General features: G+C 56.1%; 2 protein-coding genes and 1 pseudogene across 5 annotated transcripts; all 3 read right to left on the minus strand.

Annotated features, from left to right (window-relative positions):
- Positions 1–4,429: 4,429 nt before the first annotated feature.
- Positions 4,430–6,660, minus strand: LOC112993250 (sulfotransferase 1B1-like; annotated as a pseudogene).
- A 108-nt stretch (positions 6,661–6,768) lies between these two features.
- On the minus strand, positions 6,769–9,826 carry LOC112993251 (sulfotransferase 1B1-like). 4 transcript variants are annotated; one of them, XM_064510248.1, is made up of 8 exons: positions 9,722–9,826; positions 8,286–8,434; positions 7,974–8,099; positions 7,782–7,879; positions 7,556–7,682; positions 7,344–7,438; positions 7,094–7,274; positions 6,769–7,000 (listed from the first exon to the last, which is right to left on the minus strand). In XM_064510248.1, the coding sequence occupies exons 1-8, from the start codon at positions 9,739–9,741 to the stop codon at positions 6,888–6,890; spliced, it is 909 nt and encodes a 302-aa protein (XP_064366318.1). In that variant the 5' UTR covers positions 9,742–9,826; the 3' UTR covers positions 6,769–6,887. The 4 variants fall into 4 exon arrangements, with proteins under 4 accessions (XP_064366318.1, XP_025972466.2, XP_025972469.1 ...); XM_026116681.2 differs by lacking the exon at positions 9,722–9,826 and adding an exon at positions 9,376–9,566 and having other exon boundaries at positions 8,286–8,482; XM_026116684.2 differs by lacking the exon at positions 9,722–9,826 and adding an exon at positions 9,376–9,566 and having other exon boundaries at positions 8,286–8,504.
- A 1,676-nt stretch (positions 9,827–11,502) lies between these two features.
- Positions 11,503–13,006, minus strand: LOC112993252 (sulfotransferase 1 family member D1-like). The gene is given in 7 exon segments (XM_064511755.1): positions 11,503–11,615; positions 11,729–11,912; positions 12,015–12,106; positions 12,236–12,362; positions 12,446–12,543; positions 12,647–12,772; positions 12,862–13,006. Coding segments are annotated over 7 exon segments (885 nt in total).
- Positions 13,007–13,350: the final 344 nt, after the last annotated feature.

A 13,350-nucleotide genomic window follows, 5' to 3' on the forward strand; every position in this document is an offset into this window, starting at 1 on the left:
TAAGGCTAGTTATGCAAAAGTTAAGGAATACAGACTAGTGTTTGCCACATGTCGATATCTTCACCATTTCGCTGAATGGGGGCTACAATGTTCATGACACCTCTATATTATTTCCATAATACTCCAGTGACAACCAGCACCTCAAAAGTTCAGTGCCCGGGTAGGAAACGGAGGCTTTTGCCCCAAGGCATGCCAAGCAGCTCTGCAGTTTTCTTTTCAGTTATTTCAAGAAAGCCACTTCTGGACTGAAGGTTAACATGAAACTCTGAATCGTAAAAGACTATCATTTTTGTTGGGGAAACTGTCTGGATAGCAAAACCTGGAGTGTATAATTTAAAGGCTGGTTCATCCCCAAGTACAGACAGAAGTGGCAGTGGAAGGAGAAATGTTTGCAGAGGCACGTGTACTGGTGTCTTGTTAAACATCTACTTCCTCATTATCCCCAAGGGTGATAGAGAAATGCCAGCACAGGTTAATGAGCCATCCCTATCATAACCCCACTTAGCAAATTTATGTCTTGATATCTCAGCTTTCTGCCCTCTGACTCTAGGACAAAAATACCATAGCTTCCATTTATGATATTTCAGTTGTTTTTATTGATTTAGTTTAAGATCTTATGGATTCTTTTTACTGCTCTTCTGATGCTGCGGGGACACTTTGACACAGGCAGTGGGGTAGTTCACATGGGGGCTTTTACCACTCTGCAAGGGAAACAAAAAGTCAAAATGAGAAAGGCTGCAGGGCAAGGTTTGTGTCCCTTCCCAAGAGCAGGCCTTTTGCCACACCAGTTAGGCTCACCAACTGCTTATTTTAGCAGGTTAGTTTGCTGCTGGGCCTGGCCATTGAATCAGCCCTGGAGGAGTCGGCAAGGACTAGGCTGTCTTGGGACAGGGCTCCCCCTGAGTGGCTGGGAGCGCAGAACTGGGGAGCAAGCTCCCTCCGCTCCCAATGCCAAGCACTAATTTATTCTTCTGTTGCAAAGTATGCATAAGCAGTGATTTATTCATATATAAGCCCCATTGGGGAATTAATGCTAAATTGAGTTTCCTGCTAAATTTTGACTGAATCCACCAATTCTACATAAGCCTTATCTTCCTGCTAGCTTTCTGGTCAAAAAAAAAAAAAAAAAAAGAGAGAGAAGCAAAGCTCAGCTCTTTCAGGGGGAAACAATAGCAGAAATAACTTTTTCTACTTACTTCTTGCGTGCAGCATGCTCAAGGCCCTAAGCTGCCTGGGTATCTTGCAGGGGTAAAGTTTTGCTGTTTGACACTGGCAGTTGCAGGTACGAAGTTTGTACCTGGGCATCGGTACCTAAACGGAATGCCCGCCATTTATTCCCCAGAGGTATAGCAATAAGTGATGTTTGCACCTCAACCTCGGCATGGGTGGCCAGAGATGGCTTCCTTGCCAACGTTGCCTGTGACGCCTCCTTTTCTCGTATTTCAGCGTGCACCGAAGGCGCAGACAGCTTTTCCTCTGCTGAGACACATTGAGGCTCCATCTGGCACGCGGAGAGAAGCACCTCACTCTGCTGTAATTCAGGCATGGAAGACTGTTTCTGCACCTCTGTCTGGGAGGCATATGGAAGCACCTCCACTGCTCCTGGAAAATCCAGTCTGGAGGTTTGTACCTGGGCCTCAACCCGTAATTGTGAGAAGCGCCATTTCTTCCTCAGGGGTATTTCAGCATAAGAAGTTTGTGTCTCGGCATCTGTTAGCTCTGGAGGCGCGGACATGATTTTTGTGGGGGCTGCTGTGTCCTGTGCCTCTGGTGTTTCCGGGCAGGAGGAGCCCAAACAAGCCTCACTGTGTGACGGAGAAGGAAGAATATCCTCTGCTTCTGATGTCGTCAGCTTGGATGTCTGTACGTCAGCCTCCACGTATGAAGGAATATCACCTTCCTCTTCTGTGACTGTGAGTGCTGAGGTTTGCACCTGAGCCACTGCTAGTGAGAGCGCGGGAGGCATCTTCCGCAGTTCGGGACTGGAAGTTTGCACTTGGGCGTCCACACGTAGCAGGGAGGAACTGCCCGCTGCCAGGGTTTCCACGCATGCTGCTTGCACCTTGGCGTCAACAAGCAACGGGAATATAGTCTCTGCTTTCATATCAAGCGATTCAAGATCCTGGTCTTACAAGCGTGTTTACGGGGGAGCTTCCTCCTGCTCAAATTTGTTAGATTGTGCTTTTAAGCACATAATTACTTCTGAGATACCTCCTCCGGCCTCATTATAACCAGCTCCTTGTTTCTTTCCCAGAGGCTTAGCAGCCTACATCTATGCAAAACCTTTGGGGCACTACATTTTGGCCTCCCCTAGCTGGTTATGGTGCAGCTCTTCAACTAGAAACAGTAAAGTGCAAACAGCCCCCAGGGATCACTTTAAGCCAAGGGACAAAAAGATATAAACCAAAAAACCCCCAGTTCTTATCGATATTGGAGAGCAAAAGGGGTTTTTGAAGCATGCTATATGCACCTTTACATTTTACTGGAGCCATATCTATATTATAGAGTGGCCAAAGGTGTCATTAAAGTGTCGTCTAAACAGACCAGAGATGCAGCAGAAACATAACCAAATATACATGTGTGTCCACACAAACACAACACGTCTAAGGAATAAAGCAGGGGGGTTTAGAAAGCCTGACTTTAAACCAAGCCAGCAACAAATAGCCATATGAGAAACAATGGAAGGAAGAAAGTGCCCGGAACAAATTACATAGAAACAAGTAGTTCGCGTCAGTGGAGGAGCTGTGTCTGACAGGAACAGTGGGGGGGAATTCCTGCAGAAATGCGTCATGATACTGATGTAACTTGTACAGATCAACCAGACACAGAGGAACCGTGTCCAGCCTAGGAGCTCCTTTTCTATGGGACATCTTTACCATGTGAAAGGAGATGTGACTGAAGCTACCAGCAGTTCGGGTCTCTCTGCTAATGCCTGTAATTACCTGTCTTACTTCTTCTGGCTCCTGTTTAGGCACTTCTGGCTCAGCTTTGTTTATATTGATACTGCAACATAAGAAGGGACAGAGGTTCAGAGCCTGCTGCATAGTCATCAATGATGTAATAAATTAGTGTGACCAAGAAATATGCAAAAGATGCATTATAGAACACAGAGAAGCTTTTACTATCAGAGAGAGAAGCAAAAAAAATTTGTAATTATTTTATTATGACTTATAATAAAATATATATTTTTGCACTTGCAATATAAAACTCCTTCCCCAGATTTTGCCCAGCCCCATCTCTTATACCCCAATCGGGGCCATGAGGACCCCACCGCCAAAAAGGCATCCTGAAGGGGAGCAATACTGCACTTGCCACACGGTGACAAGCATCTGCAGGTCTGACCCATGTTTATGGCGCTAGCACTTGCTGTTAATGCTGGTTCCCGCTCCAGCTCTCTTCCGTTAATGGAGCACAAAGTCAAATATGCTTTTTTTCCCTTTTTAGATGTGTTGTGCGGACTTCTGTTAATCTTGCAGAGCCAAATCCAGGAACATGTTCAGGCACCACAAGGTCCACTGATATCAGGTGGGGCATTTGGGACTTGGAGTCGATGGGAGTTACAGTACGAGCCAAGTGCCTTTTGCAGAGCATTCTCCTAAGGAAGGCAGACCTCCCTGTGAACTTGCCAGTCAGTTTTTCAACCTCTTGGACTATTCCATCCACCTTTGAGAAAGACATTGCATCCTCAGGGACACTTTGTGCCTACAAGTAATGAACATTTCCTCCAAGTCACTGGCAAGTTACTTTCTGGCGCAGGTATCGAACAAAAGGCAGCAGAGAGAGGCAGGTGAGGCCGGCATCAGAGGAACCAGCACCAAAAAACCATCAGACTCGCAGCTTCCTTCCAGCTTTCTTAAGCAGTTGCAACATTAAGAAAATAGCTATTTTTTGAAGAACCTGGATTTAGCAAGCCTATTCCCCCCCCCATGTGGCTGTGTTTATATGCTGCGTCATTGCCTGGTGCCATTTATCTACATTTTTTTCATCTGCACTGCTTTGGAAACTCTCTGATAGAGGCCAAGGGAACTGAGCAAACCTTTGCGGCTGGACAGCCCTCACCTTCAGACACCGGGGCAGGAGAGGGCTTCCTTTGAAGGGAAACCAGGCATACCTTATGGACGACTCAGTTGCGGGGCAACTGGCACAGCAAAAGCCAAGTTTCCAGGTCCCTGGGAGCATAACAGCACAAGAGCGACCGATAAATCCTCTTTTTGCCATCAGCTTTATTCCTTCCTTGGGGAACGGCTGGCCCTCAGCCCTCCCCAGGACAGCCAGGATGCTCCCATCCCCATCCCTGGGACTGCAGTTCCCCTTAGAGAAACCAGCACCGCCAGCGCAGGGAAGGGTCTCTGTCCCCGCCGGTGCGCCCCAGCCCCTCACCTCCCCTCTCCCCCATGGCCCCGGCAGCTGGGTGTGTGTGTGGCCATAACCATGCTGTGTGTGGTTCCCTCCCACCCTGGCCCCAAACTGTGACCTCAGCAGGGGCTTTTCTGACACCGCTGATGTGACGCTGACATAAGAGGGGAGCTTACAGAGAGGTGTGTGTTGGGGCCACAAAACACCTTTATTCATTGCGCTCTAGAAGCGTCACTGCGCCAGAGCAAGTCTGGGGGCTCGCAGACCGAGGGGCCCCCAAACACTTGCCACAGGTGGGACTTGGGGCTCCTGGCTTAATCAGAAATACATTCTTGATATCTGAAAAGCTGGTGTTACTTCTTCAAAATGGCCTTTGCATAGGCCATCTCCTAGACACAGACGAGGAGGCAGACGTGCAGCAAGTGCAAGATTAACTGCAGGAGACTCCACCGGGCTTCCCAGTGCTGGGGTAACCTTTACACGGGCGGGAGGTTTCCTTGGGCAATCAGTAACTATGCAGGCGGCAAACTCCATTTTCCCAAAACCGCCTCCTGCATAAGAAAATTAGTGAGATGCAACTGGGTGCTGGGGCAGTGCCAATGCCGAGAGGCAATATTGGGGGGGGTGGGGCAGCAAAAGGGGCTGGGGGCTCTGGCAGTGGCTGTGGGGTGTGTAGCGGCTGCCATGTCCTCACAGAAGAGGTAGAGGATGGGGGTGCTCCTTCCTCCGCTCCCAGTAGCCCTTCACATGGTTGTGCCAGGAGCCATAGGCCACTGTGTTGTGGGGCAGAGCCCGGGGTGTCACGGGGGGGGGTGGAGAATGGGATATGGGGCAATGCCTTCCGCCATGGGGCTGGCGCTGCCCGCAGACCCACCTCTGGCCTCCATGAACTCCTGCAGGTACTCGTCCCGGGTGCCAGGGTGTGGCAGCAGCTTGTCCATCAGGGTGAAGTGGTAGAAGGAGACGGCCACATCCTTGGCATTATGGGCCACACAGAGCACCTGTGGAGTGGGGTAGCCACGGGCATGAGGGGCAGCCCCCAGGCATGCTGCAGCAGGCACCCCGCGTGGGCAGGGGCGGGAGGGCGAGGAGCCCCGGAGGCTGCGGTACCCCCCCCCGCTGGGGCGGGGGCAAGCGCCTACCTTGCAGCCATTGGCCCAAAAGGACAGAGGCAGCACGTGAGCAGGCAGGTGGGTCTTCACCACGCGGGGCAAGGGCAGGGTGACCAGCAGTTCTGTTCCTGCGGGAGCCCCATGCTGCATCCCCTGCTGGCCCATGCGGCCTGGCGTGGGAACCGGCAGCCTTTCCTGAGCTCACGCATCCAAGCCCCCAGCCCCGCTACCTGCTGGCAACTGCCCAGGGACAGTGAACTCCAGCATGGGCATCCGCTAGGTGATGACATCCCTCTTGCACTGCTTGAGGTTGCCACCATGCAGGATCATGTCCACGATCTCACAGCTCCAAGTGGTGCCTGGGGAAAGCAGCCCAGTGGCTTTAGGTGGGGGGGGGGGGGGGCTTGCCCCCCCGACTGGCTCCATCTGGCAGACCTGAATGCGCCACATTCCCCAGGCGAGCAGGTCCCAGCCAAGCCACGCACTTGCCCCTGAGCATGGGGGCAAGGGACCTGTTGCTGCCAGGGTCTGCCATGTCATGGAGATCTTGGGGAGCTCACCAGATTTGGGGAAGGAGGCCACCACAGTGTCCTTGGGGCCGCTCGGGAAGGTGTCAACCCACTCCCAGTTGCAGGCGAAGGCACAGACCATGGGGATGCTGTGCGCCAGGGCTGCCTCAGGAAGGTGTCTGCCGAGGCCATCCTGATGGGGCTGGGAAGGAGCAATCCCTGCCGCTGCACCCACTCACGGCTGGGAAGAGGGTCCCCAGGGTTACTGCAGCCGCCGCCGGCCCCAAGGAGGCCTGGGAGCACGCACTACGCCCTGGCTCCCTGCCGCTCCGCGACCCGGCAGGCAACCCCAAGGCAGGGAGGGTGGCAGCACACCCAGGGCCCACGGCAGTTTTAGCGGGGAGGGGAAGGGCAGAGGCAGGAGCAGGCAAGGGAAGAAATGTTTGCTTGTGCTGTGTGTGGAGGAGGGAGGAGCGAGCAAGGGGAAAGGCCAGGGGGCCCGGCAGGGTTTCCCACTGGGCTCCCAGGCTCAGAGGGGGTGTTTTTCCAGCCTGTGTTTTTGTGCTGAAATCTTCCACAACCCTGAGAGGTGCTGGCAGCAATAACTCTGCAAAGCCTTGTCACAGGGTACTGAGGGGACACGAGGCATCATTCACATGCCCCTCAAGGGGGCTCTGGGCAGCACATCCACAGCCCAGGAGCAGCCGATGCCTTCCAAGAGCTTTTCCAAGCACGCATGCAAACAGGGCACTGGGAATCAGCACAGTGCACATGACCAAGCACCCCCTGAGGATGTTAATAAAGACATTTTATTTTATTTCCCTCCAGCAGGCCCAGCTCCAGCCCCCCGGGGTTGGGGGTCAGTCCCCAGGTCTAGCAGTGGCTGCGGGGCATGTGGCAGCCACCATCCTCAGAGCTCGGTGCGAAAGCGCAGGTCGGTACCTGCCATCTTCTGGGCGTAATCCTTGTCGAAGCGCTCGCTCTGGGCCACGGTGAAGTAGTTCTTCCAGTCACCAGCGATGCCTGGGGCCAGGCGAGACGGGGGTGAGCGGGGCAGCAGCGGCAGCAGTAGGGGGGACTGTGCAGGTGGGGGGGGGCAGGGCAGGGACCACTCACCTCTGCGCATGAAGGGGGAGATGCGGTGGTCCATGATGCTGGTGGGCAGCATGCTGTAGTTGGTGGTGGGGTTGTCCCGCATGGCCTCGAAGGAGGTGTGGCGGGCAATGGCATCCAGCGCTGCCGGTGGCAGCTCCCGCTGCAGGAACCGTGCCACCTTCCCAATCTCCCGCTGTGGGTCCTGCCAGGAACGACACGGATGCTCAGCCCCGGCCCCTGTGCTGCCACCGCCATCCCCCCGGTACATCACCTCCTTCATGTCCTCATAGAAGAGGTAGAGGATGGGGTGCTCCTTCCTCCGCTCCCAGTAGCCCTTCACATGGTTGTGCCAGGAGCCATAGGCCACTGCATTGTGGGGCAGAGCCCGGGGTGTCAAAAGGGGACATGGCAGCACCCCAGCATCGTGCACCACTGTGCATGTCCCCCTAGGGCTGCATGCCTGGGCACTGCCCGCAGACCCACCTCTGCCTGCCATGAACTCCTCCAGGTACTCCTCCCAGGTGCCGGGGTGCGGGTGCAGCATGTTCATCAGGTCAAAGTGGTAGAAGGAGACAGCCACGTCCTTGGCATTGCGGGCCACATAGACCACCTGTGGAGTTGGGGCATTTGCAATCCGGCCCATGCAAGATCCCTGCAGGGCAGGTCGCCATCCACATTCTGCCCACTGCCCATGCCAGTGGCCAGTTACCTTGCAGCGGTTTTCCCAGAAGGACTTCGGCAGGAGGTGGGCTGGGATATGGGTCTTGATGATGCGTGGGGATGGCATCGCCGCCAAATGCTCCGTGCCTGGAAAGGAACTTTCCGCCAGTGCACTCCCACTGAGAGCTGTCCCTGCACGCCCCCTCCCCCCCGGCCCTGCACCCACCCCCAGCCCCACTACCTGCTGGCATCCCAGGGGCGGTGAACTCCAGCATGGGCACCCGGTTGGTGATGGCATCCTGCTTGCACTTCTCAGGGTCGCCGCCTTTCAGGACTGCGTCCACAATCTCGCTCACCCAGGTGGTGCCTGGTGAGGAGAGGCCAGACCTCCGACCAGCTCAGTTCCTGAGCAGGATCCCCCTCCCGGCTCCCAGTGCCTTTTCGGCATCTCCCCCCACCACCCTGCGCCCATGCCCAGCCTGCCAGGGTGGCTCCAGGTGGATGCCTCCTTTGGGGGAGCCCCTCTCCAGTGCCCCCATGGGAGGGAGCTCACCAGATTTGGGGAAAGAGGCCACCACGATGTCCTCGGGGCAGCTCTGGAAGGTGTCGACCCGCTCCCAGTTGCAGGCGAAGGCACAGACCATGGGCATGCCGTGCACCGGGCGCCAGGGCTGCCGCAGGAAGGTGTCCACTGAGGCCATCCTGATGGGGCCGGGAGAGGTGTTGGGGGCCAGCCGGCTCCTTGCAGAGCTGGGTCGGTGGTGGGAAGCAGCTGGGAGCAGGGATCAGTCTCCCCCTTGGGCTTTTGGGGGTGGCAGGGGGAAAGCTTTGGGGAACGGGGGGGCTGCTGCTTTGTAAAAGCCAGGTCCCTGCAATAGCTGTTGCTTTGTATGTGACTCACTCCTTTACAGGCAGCAAAATTAAACTTACAGGAGTCTTAAACTTGGGCTGCTGGGGCACCTCACCTGACTGGGGAGCAGCACAAGTGGGCAGCCCTGACCCCATGCTTTTCTTCACCTGCCCTTGGACTTCGGCTGATGCATTCTGCCTCTTGTCCCCCCTGCTCCTCTATATTGCTTTTCTACTGCACCTATTATATCTCCCTCACAAGCAGAGACCGGGCGAAATGCCTTTCTTTAGTACACTTTAAATGCACTATAGCCAGAGCAACTCTGCTGGCAGGGCAGTCGGGTTTTAGCCCCAAAAGTCCTGTTGCTGCACACTCCAAGAGCACAGTGTGATTTCTGCTCGAGCTCTTGGAAAATGGAGTTTGCAACTACTGCCTGCAAAGGGAGTGCCGCAGAGTAGCACGAAAGCCTGGCAGCAGGGAGGCAGCCTGCTTAGACAGGTTTAAATACCACTTAGAAAGGAAAAGGGGAAGGCAGGCATCCCAGAGAGGGGGCCGAACCTGCCTGAAACGGTGGCTGCCAAGTCGCTGCGCTGGGCAGCTCAGCGTCAGCTTGAAGCGCTAAAAGGGAGCAGTTTTCCACCTTGCCTGGGGACAGGGACCGCGCTCGAGTTGCTCAGCCAGCTTTGTGGGGAGTCAATCAGTAACCAGCTCGCCTTCCCGCGCTGCCGGCATCCCCCGGCTGGGCAACCGGCTGGGACCCCCGCGGCACCCGCGGCTCGGGCATCCCTGTTACCTGTGTCCGCTGCGCGTGGTCTCGCCAGGGCACAGGAGGGAAAAGCTCAGCCCTGAGCAGGGAAAAGGGGATTTATTTCCCCCCCCCCCCCTCCGCCCAACTCTCCGGCTCCGTGTGGAAAATGGAGGCATGGGGAGGCGCCTTGGGATGCAGGAGGCCCAGGGACGTCCTCCGGGAAGGGAGCCGGAGCAACCCGGACCCGGCAGTACGGAGGGAGGAGCACAGCCGGAAGACAAACTGGCGGGGAGCCACGGCAGCTCCTGGCACCACGCCTGGGAAGAGTTGCTTAGTACTCAGGCACCCCCCCCCCCCCGCCCCGTACAAAACCCGGGCTCACGCTGCTGACCTGATGCAGGGGCTCTGCATGGGGGCTGCTAGTGGGACGCGGGGGTCGGCCTTTGAGCCAACCCCCGGCGCACCAGCGCGGGACCAAAGTTCGGGCACCGCAGGGCTGAGAAATGCTGCCGCAGCGGATATTGTGCTACTGCGGAAAGGGTTTAAAGGTGGCAGTGGTTATTGCCTCCTTATCTCCCTCCAGCGTGAAAATAAGCTGAGTTGTAAATAGGCAAGAGAGGAAAAACAGGAGCTGGGCATTTGCCTGCCCGAAATTGATCCTCGTTTGAAGGGTCTCTGCCACTTGGAGCAAGGGGAAATCAGAAGAGCGTCTGTTTTTTCCTGGAATTTCTTCACCTCACTTCCTGTCCATCAGTATTCAGCAGCAGGGGGACTTCACAGACTGTTCCCAGCTTCTTCCTCGAGCTGATGTGGCTTTTCTCCTCCTACATATGCTGGGCTGAAGGAAAACACAAGTATTTGGGGTGCCCCCTTCACTTACTTAGCACCGGTTTTCACAGCTGCACCTGGGAAAATTCCAGATAAAAATAATTGCAGCATGCAAGCAGCTTGTGTGCAACAGCTGGGCTCACAGAGGCAACTTGCTGGAACAAGCATTCCTGGAGGCACTCAGGGTTGGCAGCTCACGGAGGACTGGGCTACATACACAAACTCTGTGCCAGGCTTTTGGGGAAGAGCTCCCTTTTGGGGAAATACAGAGATAATGCCAGAGCTCGATGCCCCCACTCAGGGTCCGGGGCTCGGCTTTGCAGGCTTGTGGGGGGACGGGGAGGGTGCTTGTGAGATCTCACTCAGCCATGAAGTGGCTATGAAAATTTCTCTCTGTCCGGAGACCTTGGGGCAGACCCGCGCCCCCACCTCGTGCTTTGTAAAAAGATTCACAGCAATCCAGGGGCCTGTGCATGTGGGAGGTGCGGGGACAGGGAGGCCGCTGGTACCTCTTGGCTGCTTCAGGTTTTTTTTTTCCACTGATTGCCGAGGCTCTGCTCCCTCTGGCACTGCCCTTTGCTTTGTAGGCAAGGTGTCAGGGCCTGAGAGCAATGTTTTCCGTAGGAAAATTTTGCCCTGCAAGCATTGCCTAGCGCCTTCAAGCGCCTTAGCAATTTCTCGTGGCAGCGAGCCGTGCTTGAGGTGAGGCCGAGCATCACTGCAAGCCGCATAAGGACAGAGCCTTTGGATATTAAATGCATGCAGTTTTATGCTGCTGGGAGACCCAGGACTCTGTGTTTGTTCTTTGGCTTTGCTGTAATGTAATAAGAAAGGCAGGGGCCGGGTGCCCAGAGCAGGACAGCCACCACCACTTGCTTGCACAACCACACCTTTTACTAAGACGTACCTGCCAAAGAGGTTTTATTGGCAGATGGGGGAGCTGGTGATGCCAGTCCTTCCGCTTGTTGCTTCAGCCTCTAGCTGCAGATCAAAGCTCACCCTCCCCGCCACCATCACACTTTATTACCAGAAGGGAAAACAAATCACTGCCAATTCTCAACGCTTCATGAAATCGCACAGCATGATGGGGCCGGACCCAGATTTTGGCCTGCAAAGATGGCTCTCAAAGTTCACGATCCATTTCCAGCACAGGGAAGGGCATGCAACCCCACCTCCACCTCTGGAAATTGGAGCAGAACCTCCCCTCCCCCCAGTATTGCAGTGGGGGGAAACCCTGACTCTCCTCTCCGTGGAGAGGTGCCCATGAAACACAGCAGCGGCGGCAGCAGCTCACAGAGCCCCCGGGCCATGCCATGCCATGCCGCCGGTGTTCCCAGCGTCCCCTCATATCTCCATGTGGAAGCAGAGGTCGGAGCCCTCCACCTGCTCCTCGTAGTGCTTATTGAAGCGTTTGTTCTGGGTCACCATAAAGTGTTTTTTCCAGTCCCCTGCAATCCCTGGGGGAGAGTGAGAAAATCAAGCAGACGTTGCCCCAGGGCGATCCGCAGTGGCAATTTAACACTGCAGGGGCGGGGCTGCGGGAAGGTCTGCTTGCAGTGCAGGCGCCCACCTTTCCGCAGAAAGGGCAACAGGCTGTGGTCCATCATCCAGCTCGGCAGGGTCTTGTAGTTGTCAGCAGGGTTTTTCCTCATCTCCTGGAAGGAGGTGTGGTGGACTATCTTTGCTGCCATGCCCTCAGCCACCTCCTTGCCCAGGAACTGGGCGATCTTCTGCACCTCACGCCAGAAGTCTTGGGGAGGTGGGCGCCCGGAGAGGCAGGTAAGCTGGCCCTAAGCGGACAGGAAGGGTGGCATGGTGCCCCCAGCCTTCCTTCATGGCCCCGCCGCCCTCACATGCTTCATGTCCTCGTAGAAGAGGTAGAGGAGCCGCTTCTCCTGCCTCTTCTCCCAGCAGTCTTTTACATGGGCATACCAGGACCTGTAGGCCACTGTGGGCTGGCAGCATGGGAGGGAAGGCATATTTGGGGTTTAATTGGGCCAGTGGATCCCAGCCTGTGGCCGCCTTGTGGGGTTAGGGGGTCCCAGGGGCCAGGATTTGTCCCCAGTTTGGCTCCCACCTTTTCCAGCTGTGGAGTTCTGCAGAAACTCCTCCATTGTGCTGGGGTCAGGGTGCATCTTCGCCATCTGGTAGAAGTAGGAGGAGGAGGTGGCCACATCCTTGGGGTTGCGGGCAACATAGATCACCTGGGGGGCAGGTGACGCAGGTCAGTGGGGTGGCAGGGCTGGGGATCCCCCCATGAGGCACCCTGGTCTGTGGAAGCGCCCACCTTGCAGTCCTGGTCCCAGAAGGAGACAGGCAGCAGCTGGACAGGGAGGTGGGTCTTCACCAGGTGCAGCGAAGGTGTCTTGGCCAGCAGCTCGATGCCTAGGGGGTGAGGGGGTTAGAGGGGCGAAAGCCGCCAGAGGCCAGCGTGGGGCTGCCCCAGCTCGGCCCCATCCCCGGATGACGACGATGACATGAGACCCACCATTCGGCATATTGGGGTCGTTCATCTCCAGGAAGGGCACCTGGTTGAAGACGGCATTCCACTTGCATTTCTCCACATTGCCATCGTGATAGATCATGTCCACGATCTCACTGAGCCACGTGGTGCCTGCAGCATGGCAGGAGGGTTTCACAGCCACCAGCACCCTGTGCCCACCACCCTCCCACCCCATCCCTGTGCCTGCTGTGGCTGCTCACCCAATTTGGGGAAGGTGCAGATGAGCAGGTCATTGGGCCAGGCTTGGAAAACCTGCACTTGCTACCAGCCCTTGATGAACCACTTGTAGAGGGGGATCCCCTGGAGGGTGCCCAGCTCCTCCTGGACAATGTCCTCCCTGCCCATCTCAGCTTCTGGAGCACCGCATCTGCAAGGGTTTCGGCTCACTCAGAAAGTCACTGGGACAAGGTGGAGAGGGCCGTTCCTGGGGAAAACGCCTTCAGGCGAAGTCCACCCCGTGATACGTGCATCCCATCTGCACCCGGCAGGGAGTGCAGAGCACAGCATTTCCCTGCTGGGGAAATCCCTCCAGCCTTGGCCCCATCGCCCTGGTTGCCAGCGCCACGCTGTACCTGCCAGGGGACCTGCGGCCACTGGGTCAGTGGCACCATTCTGCTGGGAGCATCTGCACACCTCCGCCCACTTGCTCGGTTTTGGTAATGGTTTACGAGCCCGCGTCCACCCCTAGG

This window comes from Dromaius novaehollandiae, chromosome 4 (assembly GCF_036370855.1).
Source record: "Dromaius novaehollandiae isolate bDroNov1 chromosome 4, bDroNov1.hap1, whole genome shotgun sequence".
NCBI lineage: Eukaryota > Metazoa > Chordata > Aves > Casuariiformes > Dromaiidae > Dromaius > Dromaius novaehollandiae.